Source organism: Homalodisca vitripennis, chromosome 4 (assembly GCF_021130785.1).
Source record: "Homalodisca vitripennis isolate AUS2020 chromosome 4, UT_GWSS_2.1, whole genome shotgun sequence".
Lineage (NCBI taxonomy): Eukaryota > Metazoa > Arthropoda > Insecta > Hemiptera > Cicadellidae > Homalodisca > Homalodisca vitripennis.
The window spans coordinates 68,490,669-68,505,908 of record NC_060210.1 but is presented as its reverse complement, the minus strand read 5'-3'; the positions used below and the strand labels follow the sequence as shown (position 1 = coordinate 68,505,908).

At 35.2% G+C, this 15,240-nt stretch overlaps 1 protein-coding gene across 1 annotated transcript in view; it reads right to left on the bottom strand.

Moving 5' to 3' along the window:
- The window catches only part of LOC124359472 (huntingtin-like), a 98,386-nt gene that overhangs the window by 22,431 nt on the left and 60,715 nt on the right, over window positions 1–15,240 (bottom strand). The window contains exons 20-25 of the mRNA XM_046812235.1: window positions 13,836–13,973; window positions 11,197–11,273; window positions 10,375–10,484; window positions 9,834–10,034; window positions 1,897–2,022; window positions 1,488–1,600 (exon numbers count right to left, since the gene is read on the bottom strand). Of these exons, the coding sequence (XP_046668191.1) occupies window positions 1,488–1,600; window positions 1,897–2,022; window positions 9,834–10,034; window positions 10,375–10,484; window positions 11,197–11,273; window positions 13,836–13,973 (765 nt within the window). The remainder of the gene's footprint in view (window positions 1–1,487; window positions 1,601–1,896; window positions 2,023–9,833; window positions 10,035–10,374; window positions 10,485–11,196; window positions 11,274–13,835; window positions 13,974–15,240) is intronic.

Sequence of the window (15,240 nt, the reverse complement as noted above, 5' to 3'; positions counted from 1 at the left end):
TTAATAAAAACATGACTTTTGAATTTGAAAAAGTACATATATTTTACTTTAGGTGTGGATTCTACTATCTTTAACAAAACTGTAGATATGTATTTAATCTTCCTACCATCTCACTACATTACTCACTACAAAGATGCTATAATTTAACCTTTTGACCTTGTGAACCATCTTTTCTCATTTCTCGTACCAAGGAGCTACAATGGTTGTTCAGAAAATAAGTTCCCTTTATAAAAAAACTCTAGGCAGCTATTTTAATCCTTAAAACACTGAATATAAATTTCGGTACTTCCCCCTAGTGTGCTAATACAATACAAATATTTTTATACTTTTGTTGTTTTGTTTTGTTTTGTTTTATAATGTCACTGATAATTGATCAAAGTTTTCACCATCTGGATAAGCCAGTAGTTTATGATTACACTAAACAGAATTCACTGCAGACACATATACAAACACTATTACAAAGAAATAAAACTCCTCTCAGTCGTAACACAACATAGGAACAAAGCTTACACGCCAGTCTCAAGGGTGGCACAGACACGCCGGTCCCAAGAGTGGCACAGACACGCCGGTCTGAACAGTGGCACAGACAAGCCGGTTTCAAGAGTGGCACAGAAACACCAGTCTCAAGAGTGGCACAGACATGCCGGTCTCAAGAATGGCACAGGCACTTCTAAAAGTAGTATTTAAGTCTCTCTTTCACATGTATAATAACATGTTTTTCTTGTACTTGGTGTTTTAAAATCCAAAACATTCCTTACTTTCTGATAAGTTCTTGTACATAAATTTTGTACATCCTAATTTGGTCGCAAGCTTTTTAGTATTCAAAAAATAAAATCCTGTCACCTGTACACTTTTTGTTGTGGGCTAGATTAATAATGTTTGGGTAAGGGGATGTAAATTATAGATAAGAGATTTGTAATTAATTTATTATTGTTTCTTAAATTAATAAAAAATGGCTGACTGCTCCACTGCTCCCTCGTGACCTTTGGATACGATTTATGGCTAGTATCCCGGTAATGAAAACTATAATTTCTTATAATTAACTTTAATAAAATTATAAGAAGGTCAATATTTAAACTTGAATGAAACTAGGTGATAATTTTTCCAATCTACTGGAATCTCAAATAATAATATTTGACTACTGTTTACCACTACTAGCCAAATAAAATTAAAGCTTACACAACAAAACAAGATGTATCGGCTCAGGTACGTCTGCTTCCTTTAATGACTTAGTACAAATCAAAACAATTCATTGTTCAGTAGATTACCACAAGAGAGACTTTACCTGACACTATTTATCCAAATGATGGTCTCGAATTGCTCACCTGACTTTCTACATTTCTAATACTTATGAAACCAGATAGCAAAGGAACTTAATTTGCCAACGACTCACATTAATGGCAAAATATTGTTTTATGTATCTATTGTTTTTGCCATCACCATTGATTTATTTAATGACACTATCACACTTTGAGTTGAGCACTAACCCTGCAGAAGACTCAGGTGGGAAGTGTCTGCCGATGTGCTCCCTGGCCATCTGCAGTAGCCTCTGCCTGGTGTCTGGAGTTTTACTGGAGACCTCACTCACTAGCTCCTCCTCCTTCACAACATTAGCATATTGAAGAAAATTTCTAATTATGTAAGAAATTGGTTTTTATTTTTTTCTAATCACAAAAATAGTTTTTGAGAATACCAATATGCTTTATAATATTTATTATGTTTATTGTTGACACTGCCAATGATATGTCTGTTTTATTAACATATTGTCACAGTACATGATATGGAATCATAACACTTCAATATTTTGTATTGAAAATTTAAATATAATCATTGAGTTATGACATAAGATGTTCACTGTACTATATACAATTGTCACAAAACAAAACTTGAAATCACCTTGATGTGAATAAAACTCTCAAGGAGGTACAGCAGACCATGGACAGCTGCTACTCTGGTGGGCAGAAACACACACTTGAGACTTGACTCCACCAACCTCAACACTCGCTCACACACTTCAGTCTCCTGTCAACATAACATTGTCATTATTTTGCTATACAATCAATCTATCAATAGAAAGATATTAGAAAGTAAAAATGCAGTACAACAGAAAAGTGAGGGTAGCCTCATTGTACAGTACTTCCTGAACCCATCTACAATCTGTCAACCAACAGAAGAGGAAAGGTTGTTGGAATACTGCAGAGGACACTACTGAGGAGGGTTGTTGGGAGTAGCAGTGCACTGATCTTTAGTTGTGATAACATGCCCACCATACCTTCTGGGGTGAGGAGCTCCTGGTTTATTTTTTTATTTGATTTAAAATTAACTAATAAAGGGGCAGAACCCACTTTTATTGCAAAGGTGAGGCAAGTGGTGTTAGATTTAACTGAAGCCCTCAACGATATACAACTAATCAGATGGTACTTCTCATAGGAGGCATCGATTTGTAATGTTTGACCTGAATGTAGCTGTAAAAAAAACACATTACCTACGGGAGTTGAAAAACTACAGGCAATACAGTTAGTTTAGAAGAACAGTTATTATAAAAGTCAAAGTCAAATTCTTTATTGCCATAAACAACATTGTATACATGTATGACATCGTCAATATTTAAACAGTGATACTAATAAATGTATTTAATAATTAGTACAATATAAAATGAACTCTTTTACATCATAGATACTTAATTCAATCAACAATGACTTAAGCTTAATTTTAAATTTATTGTCATCTAAGCATTTAATTTCCCTAGGTAACATATTATAAATTTTAATCCCCATTTCATATGTTGATTTAATGGTTGCTTGGTAATTGCATTGCCTGATTCTAAGCAAGTTTCTTTGTCTAGTATCATGATCATGAATTGAACTATTTGTAGGTAAAACATTTAAATTTATCCTAACATACAATAATAACTGTAGTATATACAATGATGTAACAGTCAGAATACCTAAATCTTTAAATAAAGGCTTACAGTGAGTCCCTACAGCTAGCATTGCACATAATTCTTAAAACTCTCTTTTTTCAAGATTAAAAGTTTTTTTATATTACTATCACAGCCCCAAACAATGATTCCATAAGATAAATGACTTTGTATGTATGCATAATATACTGACAATAATACATCTAGAGTTACATATTGTTTCAGTCTTCTAATCATAAAGGTACCTTTAGAAATCTTATTACAGACATTTACAATATGAGCCTCCCATTTAATATTTGACTGCAACAACACAACCCAAAAACTTAACATCATTGACATCAATAGAGTTACTCAAACTAAATTTAATACATTGAGTTTTATCTTTATTTAGACATAAACCATTGGCCGCAGTCCAATCCTCAGCTACAGAGTTAAAATGAGACATTATTTGATTTACTAGATTTATATTTGAACAACTAATTTGTATTGCGAAGTCATCTGCATACATAAAAGATGATACACAAACATTATTAAGGGCAGAGGGCAAGTCATTAATATAAACAATAAACATAGTTGGTCCTAATATTGACCCTTGTGGCACACCTGTAATTACTTCCAAGTATTGAGAGAAGCAACCATTATAAAACACTGATTGAAACCTATCAGATAAATATGAATGAAACAAGTTTAACAGACTTTTCATCAAATCCATAAAATTTGAGTTTATTTAAAAGTATCACATGATCAATAGTGTCAAAGGCCTTCGACATATCGTAAAAAACTACAACCACAAATTTTTCTGCGTCTACATTAATTGTACACTCCTTCACATAATCGACTAACGCCATACTGGTACTCTTCCCTGGTCTAAAGCCATACTGACTATTGGAAAAAAGATTATTATGTTCAAAATACTTAATTACTTGGTTTATTTAAAAGAACTTCAAAAACCTTAGATACAACAGGTACTATTGACACAGGACGATAATTAACATAGTCACCTGTTGAGCCCTTCTTATGCAAGGGAACAACCTTCACTAACTTAAGACATTGTGGGACAATACACCCTTCAATACAGATATTTAAACAAGTATGACAAAAATTCAGCAATAAATGGTGATGCCAATTTTAAAACATGAGAGTTGAGATTGTATACATCTAAACATGAACTATTACTCAAAGATAAAATAGCTTTATGAACCTGTTCAACACTAACACAGCCAAATGAAAAAAGTTGAATTTACATTATTTACCTTTAATGACACTTGTTAATCTTAACTTATCAAGATAGTATGACATATCATGTATTTGCTGAGGCACTTCTTGGACAATAGACTCAACTTTTACTTACGAAAAAAATTATTAAAACCACTACTAGTTAAATTTACATCAACCTTATTAACAGAGGAACATTCATTAGCACCTAAGGTTTCTTTTACAATTGACCAGATTGCTTTAGGTTTATCTATAGCATTCTTAACTTTATTACCATAATGACTCGCTTGGCTTGCCTTACATTGCATTTATACCTTGATTTCAGAACTCTGTATGAATCCTTAAAACAAACCTGACCAGTATTTTTAAACAATTCATACATAAACAAAAACATTGCTCTTTCACTAATCTAAGCTGCTCATTATACCAGTTTGGCTTTTTAGGCTTATTTTTAACAACCCTACTGTATTTAATAGGGCAGGCTATATCAACAATTTCTAAAAACTTAGCTAAAAACAACTCAAACTTATCATTAACTGAGCTTAACGAATACAATACCAACCAGTTAACCTTGCTTAGCAGGAACCCAAAATATGCACTAGTGACATTATCAATTGATCTGGATATCTTAAAAATTAGGCCTACTTTTAAAATTTTTGTTACCAATTGAGACATCATTTTGACATGGATCCAATTTACCTTTAAAAAACCACGCTATGGTGGTTAGAACATTGCCATTGGTTGCACAAAAGCAGAACAAATTCTATCAGGATGCACAGATACAGCTATGTTGTCTATACATGTACCAACAGAATAACATATAGGCTAAGGTCTAGTAATATCATACACAGTATTCCTCAAGTTAAAACTCAAAACAAGTTGTTTTAAAACCCTATTATGCAAGCTGTCACTTAAAATATCTACATTAAAATCATTACATAAAATAATCGAGGCACCAGTTTTAATTTTTATCAGATAAAATATTTAACACATTATGCAAGTTTTCAATAAAACTATCAAAAATTTTCATATACAGGAACTCTATAAATTTCTAAACAAATAACATTTAAATTCTCAATATAAACCGCCGCTACTTCACACACAGAAGGTACGAGAGATTTACAAGAAAAGACAATTCTTTAAACTTCAAATCAGATTTGAGAAAAACTGCTGTGCCGCCTCGTTTAGCTGAAGGCCGATGATACGCACTTGCCAATACGAACCCAGGAATGACCAATTCTGCAAGATTGTCTAGATGCTCCCAATGTTCACATATGCAGACCACATGACAGCCAAATTTGTTAGAGAGAAGACTAATTTCATCTATCTTATGAAGGACACCCTGAACATTCCAGTGAACCACTGTGAAGTCTACATATTGAATTGCGAGGGATCTGAACTAGGCTCACTTAGGTGGCCCGAAGTGACTGATTGTTGCTGTCCAAAAAAGAATCATTTCTTTTCACAAAAGGCTTAGGCCTATTCCTAGGAGCCCGGTACTTGCCAATAATGCATCCCTCGAACCATAAGTTAGGGTGCATAAGCTCCTCCCCCAAAGCATAAGAAACTCCAATTTTAAAAAGAGCTATATGTATTGTATCTTGTCTCAAGTTCTCACACACAAATGTCTCAGACTCTTTTAAAACGACTTCAAGTACGTAACTATATCCTCCGAGCTCACTGAAGGATCGAGCCCTGAGAGGAACATCCCAGAACATTTTCTTAGCTGGCTTGATTACAAAAAATCTTCACTCACCTGTCTCGTACCATGCACCACATTGTTCTTACTTGACTTCACTGCATCACTAAAACTAGGCCTATACCTTCACCATACTTAGGCCCTATGAACCAGTTTCTTTAGTCTTATGCTCAGTAGCAAAAATGTGTCTCACATTAGGCTTAGATTTGTCCATATTCCCTCTCATGTTGTTTCCACTTTTTCCACCTCTATAACTCGCAGTTTTCCAACCTCGGTTAGAATTAGTGAACACACGATTAGAATTTTGCTGGACACTGTCATCATCTTTCTATAGTGCCTTCCACATTCTCACTAGGACCAGACCTTGGGTACATAATTCTCAATCTGACCCTGCTTCGTTAGAACTAGGCTTACTCAACGTTGAGGTAGGCCTAGGCTCAGTACCAAAATTCACTAATCACTTGCTTAAGCATAACCACTTCTTGGATAACCTAGAATTTTCAGATGACACATTGTCTATTTTTTTATAAGTTCAAAATTCTCAGAACTGATCTTCAGTTTTCTGTTTTTCTTGGCAACCACAGTATTCCACATATTATTACGATTTAGGCCGTCCAATGTAACAGCCGAGTCCAATCCACGAATGTCGCCGGAGTCGGTAGACGACAACTCAGCACACACGGAGTTTGCAGTTCTGCTTTGGGATGACGTAGCTTGTACTGTACCATCCGATACGTACCGGGTCGGGAAGTGGAGAATTACTCCCTCCCACGGAACCGTTCACGAGCACTGAACTATACGATTCAACTGAAACTACTCTCCTTACTGATTTGTTGGTTACAGTTATTTTGAACAACTTCATTCAACTGTATTTTCATAACCTCACTTTCACTTGCCAATTGAGTTAGTCTTTCAGATATAACCAAATTGTTTTTGGTAATATTTTCAAGTTCGGATGTTATGATGCTAATTAAAGCGGAACTATCTTGAGTATGTTGTAAAAGTAAATGGTCATCTAAAGTTCTTTAATTCTGTACACGTCACTTTGGTCAAACACTTTGGGCAGTACCATTTTAAGCCCTGCATGTCCTCAATTTCCTTGAAAACCTCAAATTGCTTTTTATTAATGTTAGCGCAATTAATATGCCAACGTTTTCCACATATTCCTTCACATAACAAGGCATGGTGCCGGTCCTGTACCGTTTTATTGCAAGAGCCGCACAGACACTTCACCATATCACCCCGCCATTTTCTTCAACCCTCTTCATAAGTTAAAACATAATGTTGTGTTTCAGATGTAAATGTATGTGTCAGAGCCTATTTGTCAAATTTAATATCAATTATTAAAAAAAATGTCCACAAGTAAATTGCAACAATTACCTTATTACACATGATGAGCTATTTTGCTATTTTATAGTAGCCTGCTTATTTTGAGTGTAACCCAAAACTGCTCTTAATAAACACACATACATTTCAAAAGAAATATGAACACACATTCATGTTTCTATAGATACATCCATATCAGAAAAATTAAATGGAACTTGAAAAGAATGCTCAAATGGTAGAAGATGCCATAATAAAGATATAATTAGCAAAATTGTTCAATTAGAAGCAATAGCCTTAAGAAAAATTTGCCTTGGTAGACAAAACAAATTAATAAAAATTTAAGAGGAAATACTTTAGACAGGTCAAGATGACAGGCAAATGGAATTTGTATAAAAGTGGCCTAACCAAATATAAGAAAGAAATAACTAATAATAAAACAAGTACCTGGGGAAAATTCTTTAAATATATAAATTGCCTACTATAAGCTCCTACGCTTTGAAAAACTCCAGACACAGTCCTCTGGGGGATGATTGTTTGACAGCTCCAGACACAGGTCCAACAGCCAGGCAAAGTGTGATCGTTCAGAGAACAGATCTGAGATAGTAACATCAACTCACCAGGGCAGGAAGAACAGCAGCAGCCTTGCACACTGCCACTACCAGGTACTGGTGTAGGATCTCATCCTCTGGGAGATGATTGTTTGACAGCTCCAGACACAGGTCCAACAGCCAGGCAAAGTGTGATCGTTCAGAGAACAGATCTGATATAGTAACATCAACTCACCAGGGCAGGAAGAACAGCAGCAGCCTTGCACACTGCCACTACCAGGTACTGGTATAGGATCTCATCCTCTGGGAGATGATTGTTTGACAGCTCCAGACACAGGTCCAACAGCCAGGCAAAGTGTGATCGTTCAGAGAACAGATCTGAGATAGTAACGTCAACTCACCAGGGCAGGAATAACAGCAGCAGCCTTGCACACTGCCACTACCAGGTACTGGTGTAGGATCTCATCCTCTAGGAGATGATTGTTTGACAGCTCCAGACACAGGTCCAACAGCCAGGCAAAGTGTGATCGTTCAGAGAACAGATCTGAGATAGTAACATCAACTCACCAGGGCAGGAAGAACAGCAGCAGCAGCCTTGCACACTGCCACTACCAGGTACTGGTGTAGGATCTCATCCTATGGGGGATGATTGTTTGACAGCTCCAGACACAGGTCCAACAGCCAGGCAAAGTGTGATCGTTCAGAGAACAGATCTGAGATAGTAACATCAACTCACCAGGGCAGGAATAACAGCAGCAGCCTTCCACACTGCCACTACCAGGTACTGGTGTAGGATCTCATCCTCTGGGAGATGATTGTTTGACAGCTCCAGACACAGGTCCAACAGCCAGGCAAAGTGTGATCGTTCAGAGAACAGATCTGAGATAGTAACATCAACTCACCAGGGCAGGAAGAACAGCAGCAGCCTTGCACACTGCCACTACCAGGTACTGGTGTAGGATCTCATTCAAATTCAAATTCAAAACAATCTTTATTTACCATTTGCACATTACATTACAAGAATAAATATACAAATATAAACGGTGTCAATAGTATGAACTTAGATTTAAGAACTAAATACATAAGTTAATTTGCTAAAACAGTATGTATTTAAACAAAAGTATAATTAATATTTAACCAATAATCTATAGTTTATTCCACCCTGCTCTCAAAAAACTCATTAAATGAGTATAATGTTTTGTCAACAAGATATTCCTTTAATTTTAATCTGAACAATTTGACATTAGGAATGCTTTTTATATTTTCGGGGATACTATTGTAAAACTTTACTCCAGCAACTAATGGGTTTTTTCTCTTAAATTCTAATTTTAATTTTGGTACTGCCAACTGGTTTCGATTTCTAGTCAAGTAGCCATGTGATGATCCCAATACAGGAAGTCTATCCCTAGCCTTCCTAACAGCCACCACAGTGTCTAATATGTACAAGCCATACACAGTAAGAATACCTAGAGTTTGAAAATGTTGCTTTGCCGATTCACGATCCTCCAGATTAATCATTATACGAATGGCTTGTTTCTGAATGTGAAGAATACTTTGTAAATTTTGATCACTTGTTGCACAATACAACACAATACCAAAAGATATATGGGAGTGTATATGGGCAAAATAAACCAATTTTAAAACATCCAACCTACAGAATTTTGATATGCTCCTTAAAGCATACAACCCAGAAGATAATTTATTTAGAACTGCATGTGTATGCTCATTCTACGTTAAGTTTTTGTCTAAAACCATTCCTAAAAATTTAGTACTGTCTAATTGATTAAGTTTTACTTGTCCAATTTCGATCTTTGGACTGTCTACACATTTATTTTGGCGAGTACTGAATAAGACAAAATTTGTCTTTTCAAGATTAAGTAACAAATTTTTGTTGGAGAAATTGTTTCTGACTAAGATCAAATCACTTTGTGCTTGATCTTCAATTACCTGCAAAGATTTGTTTGATATAATGAGATTAGAATCATCAGCATACAAGCACATTTTAGTTCCCGAATTTTAGTCATCCTCTGGGGGATGATTGTTTGACAGCTCCAGACACAGGTCCAACAGCCAGGCAAAGTGTGATCGTTCAGAGAACAGATCTGAGATAGTAACATCAACTCACCAGGGCAGGAAGAACAGCAGCAGCCTTGCACACTGCCACTACCAGGTACTGGTGTAGGATCTCATCCTCTGGGGGATGATTGTTTGACAGCTCCAGACACAGGTCCAACAGCCAGGCAAAGTGTGATCGTTCAGAGAATAGATCTGAGATAGTAACCGTTGAGCGTACAATTTCCAACAGCAGGCTTAAGGTAACATTCACCTGATAACAATACATCATCTGTTAGTAGGAAAGTTACAACATTTCATAATGTTTTTTATTTATTGCATTAACGACTAGTAATAATACTAAAAATGTACCATAAGTTGAACAGATCAGAGACAAATGAGACAATTTTACTTATAGTTTTTAGAGTTATGTGACTGTTGTAGTTGGCTGAGTATTAGCAAAGCCTATCACTTAAGGGGCTGGAAAAATCTTTTAGTATGTCTTACTTACTGCATGATGTCTAAAAAAAACTTACCTATAGACTTTACATTTTGCATGAAGCTTGAAGCATGAAAAACCAAAAAATCTAACTTAAATTTTAATACCATGTTACCTTGGGCTGAGTCCACTGTGAATACAGGTCTAACAGAAACTGTAGACAAGACTGCAGGTCCAATCCACTCTCAGATATCCTCTTCTGATGTTCCAGGTAGTCCGGGTTTACTGTATCATCACAGTAACAATCAGTATAAATGGTTCTAAGGAATAAACATTTATTCAAATAAAAAGAATATGGACACAAATTGTTATTGCATTTATTCACAAAGCTGATATAACTAAATTGCAGTTTCACATTTTGGTCATGGTCCCAATATTTCAAAAAAATATTTGTTCTTCTAAGAAGTCCTGTAACATTAACACGTTAACGACGACGTGTACCCCATTCCCAGTTGGGTGCACACGATTTTTCACAACTGCTGCCATGTACTTCATTGAGTACACACCAGGCTTTTATAAAGTGCGTTGTGCATCCGATGGGGTACATGTTACTATGAATTGTGTTTTCATTATTTGCCTGTCTTGATGGTTAGTTAAATTTTAATTTTAAATGTCTTTGTTTGAGGTAAAATAACCAATTTTGGGTTTTTGCAACTATTATTTAAAAATTCAATGACAAATAAACAAATCCGGAAAAGAGTTGAGGTCGTGAATATGTTAATTGTAATAATTATTTGCTCATAATATATACAGGTGGTTAAATTCAACAGTAACACAAGTTAGGAATAAACTAAAATACAATAAAAAGTACAAAATAAAGAATTTCAAGCTTTAGTATCAAGAATTAAACAATTAAAGTAAGAAACCATTTGAACTGTTATATTCACAAAAGTTCAATTTAAAAAGACAAGTGTAAAAATGAATTATTTATACTTACCAGTGCTGGTGGCCCTTTCCTCAACCGACATGACAGCAGTCTTGAGGAAATCAACAGACACTTGCCCATATCCATACCTACAAACCAGACTTTGTTAACAGAAAAAGTAAATAGCAAACCACTACATCATTCACTAAAGTTTTGAAGTGAGAAGAGATTAACTTGTGGTAAATTAAACATTTTGAAAATCTGAGCAATCGCTGTAAGTTGATACAAGAATCTCAGGATTCTGAACCCTTACAAGGCCACAGAGTCAGTTTCTGTCCACAACTTGTAGAACAATAAGGTGACAAAGTGTTTTCTAATTGCATGTTCTGAAGAGATCAGATTTCATTATTTTACAATTAGTTTTAAAATACAATAATAACAAGCATAACATATATCCACAATGGCTGACACACAATGAATACTAAAAATGTTTACATGATTACAATACAATGGTTACAAGATTAAAAATTCGTTCTATTGGTTACATCTTTTCCAAGTATTCTCCTCTACATTTCACGAAAATCTTCAGGAGTCAAAAAGTAATATTCAGCTGCTAAATATAGAGCTAACCTAAAAGTGTCTACTTTAACAAGTCCTCTATCGCCATGTTAAACAAATTCCAAAGTTATAGATTAGGCACCACAAAAGCATTGGTTTCATTAAAATAGGACTAGTAACATCACATTACAGTTGGTATGACGACAGTGGTATACTTTTGTTCTACACTTCTGTAATAGTGAGTAAACTAGTTTTACCCCTAAACGAAAAGCCGACATCCTAATATATATATTAGAGATGCTAAAGTGAGCATAAAAACCAACTGTACTGAAATTTTACATGGACATTCTTAGTGTCCCTGGTTAATACATAGGCTTATTCTTACTATATATATATATATATATATATATATATATATATATATATATATATATATACATACACAATAATAAACCTTTTTAACACTTTTTGATCTTTTTTTATTTCGTACAATGTACATTCCAAATTCTAGGAATCCATCTTCAGGTACTATTAGGTTAACCCTAGAGATGGCATTGTAAATTCTCTGTAGTGGCACCGTGTTTTAGGCCAACTGTTCATGTATTTTTCTAATATATATTACTACCTCAACTAATGCTCTAAACTTAACATATTATACATCATTTTTTTATAAAAGAACACAGAAAAACATGTTCTACAAAAAACAAATATTTTTCTTGTCATAAATTTTTGATGCGGCAAAAAGATTTAAAAAAGTAAAAAATTAAATTTTATCCTTGGATTCCGTTTTGTACTTGACTTCAAGCGTATAAAAAAACATTTCTAATATATACATTTTATCTAGAATTTATTGGTGATATCAGAAATATATATTTTATATGACTTTTAAAATCCATATTTACACTTTTTGTGTTTTCTTACGGAAATTGACCAAAGCACTTATTTTTTATGCACAGGGGTAAGACTTAAAGCCGATAAGGCCGATACATTATATGTTATTGTTGACATGTAATGTATATTCAATACCCTAAAACCATCTTTATGAATCATTTTGGTTATAAATCAACTAAAAAATAAATATAAAACGCATTGATGTTACATACCTATATTTACAATATATACAAGACAAGTGTAGAATTCAGCTCCTCAAGTAGTTTGAATAGCAGTTCTCTCAAGTCACTTGATCTATCTCTAAAGATTTCACTCATTTTATCACAAATTATTAACAAAAATATGTGTAATATACTATTATTTAGCTCATAAGTAATAACTAGCTGAAATAAACTCCAAACTATGGATTTGGTACAACAATAGAAAGTAAACAAATGTTGTGCGGGCGGGCCAGGTGTCTGCTGCACAACTGTTTATATATATCCATAGAGGATATCTATAAATAGTATAAAACCTAATAAAATACGTTATCATTGTAAAGTATGATTCTTCATCTTTCCAAATATATGATTTTTATCACAATCAGATTATATTTACTCCTTCAAAAATAACATAATACGACGCAACGTAATCGGGCCGGAATTCCGGCGCCTGCCACTTCTAGGGTTAAGGTAAATTATGAAAATGAATTATGAATAAAATTATGCTCATAATCTGTGGTGAACATCATACCAGTTATTTACAGTGCCGTATGGAATGCTGTATATTCAAACAACAGTCGGTACATGAATGGATTTAGCATACATATGTGGTGCTAGCTAATGAACATGTTAATAATACCAACTAAGTGAACAGGAAATGTATAAATTACTTTAAAAAAATATTTTAACATAACATTGCATAAAAAAATTAAGATAGTTAATATCAATACTTAAACCTTTCCACTCGTGTGTCGGACGCCATCCAACATTGCAATGACGTCAGCTTTACTTAATTTTTAGCCGGCCTACGATGTTTCCGATTGGTGCTGCGATCGCACGGCATTGATTGGTCGGCTGCGATCTATACTATAACTAATCTATACTATAAATTAGAAATAAAATAAAATTATTATACAATATAATAATGTATATACTTTATTGACTTCCAGTTTGCTAAAAATAGGTTTTTACTGAAAATATGCTGAAATAAATACGAGCTGAGGGGGCAGACTGGTGAAAAAAATCCGAGTGAAAAGGGTTAACAAATAACTACACACAAACCTGCATGAATTATGGAGCCTATCAATGTTACTCCTGTGATGTAAATGACAGATCCGCACACTAGTCCTGGTCATTCTCTGACACTCCTTCAACTTCCAGTAGAGCTTGTCCACCACTCCTTCCAGCTTGGGCCCCCACCTGTACATATCCAGTGCTACACCACATTACAGATACACATATCAACAGCTAGAGCTAGACATGCTCACTAGTCCTGGTAATTCTCTGACATTCCTTCCACTTCCAGTAGAGCTTGTCCACCACTCCTTCCAGCTTGGGCCCCCACCTGTACATATCCAGTGCTACACCACATTACAGATACACATATCACCAGCTAGAGCTAGACATGCTCACTAGTCCTGGTAATTCTCTGACATTCCTTCCACTTCCAGTAGAGTTTGTCCACGACTTCTACCAGCTAGGGCCCCCACCTGTACATATCTAGTGCTACACCACATTACAGATACACATATCACCAGCTAGAGCAAGATATGCTCACTAGTCTTGATCATTCTCTGACATTCCTTCAACTTCCAGTAGAGCTTGTCCACCACTCCTTCCAGCTTGGGCCCCCACCTGTACATATCAAGTGCTACACCACATTTCAGATACACATATCACCAGCTAGAGCAAGATATGCTCACTAGTCTTGATCTTTCTCTGACATTCCTTCAACTTCCAGTAGAGCTTGTCCACCACTCCTTCCAGCTTGGACCCCCACCTGTACACTACACATCCAGTGCTGCACCAGATTACAGATACACATATCACCAGCTAGAGCAAGATATGCTCACTAGTCCTGATCATTCTCTGACACTCCTTCAACTTCCAGTAGAGCTTGTTCACCACTCCTTCCAGCTTGGACCCCCACCTGTACACTACACATCCAGTGCTGCACCAGATTACAAAAACACGTATCACCAGCTAGACATGCTCACTAGTCCTGGTCATTCTCTGACACTCCTTCCACTTCCAGTATAGTTTGTCCACGACTCCTTCCAGGTTGGGCCCCCATCCGTACACATCCAGTGCTACACCAGATACAGATACACACATATCACCAACTAGCTACATACAGTTTGCTGAATAGTTCTATTTGCTCCAATTGTTCTAATATCCACTAGTTCTTCCAAATTGAGCATTTACTTACACTGCATCAACAGGCTACAATTACACATATGGCGAGAAAATGAGGCTCTCATGATACTGGCTTTTGATGCTGTTCCTATCGATGACCTAATACACTCAGTTTTTCTCTTACTATACTGGAAAAGACTACTGATTTGTTGCCTTTTATATCATACTCACACAGATAAGTATGTATGTCTCATACATAAACATATATCTGAATAAACTGGGAATATAGTAAAATCATAACAGATTAAAGGTTATGAGGAATCTATTTGTT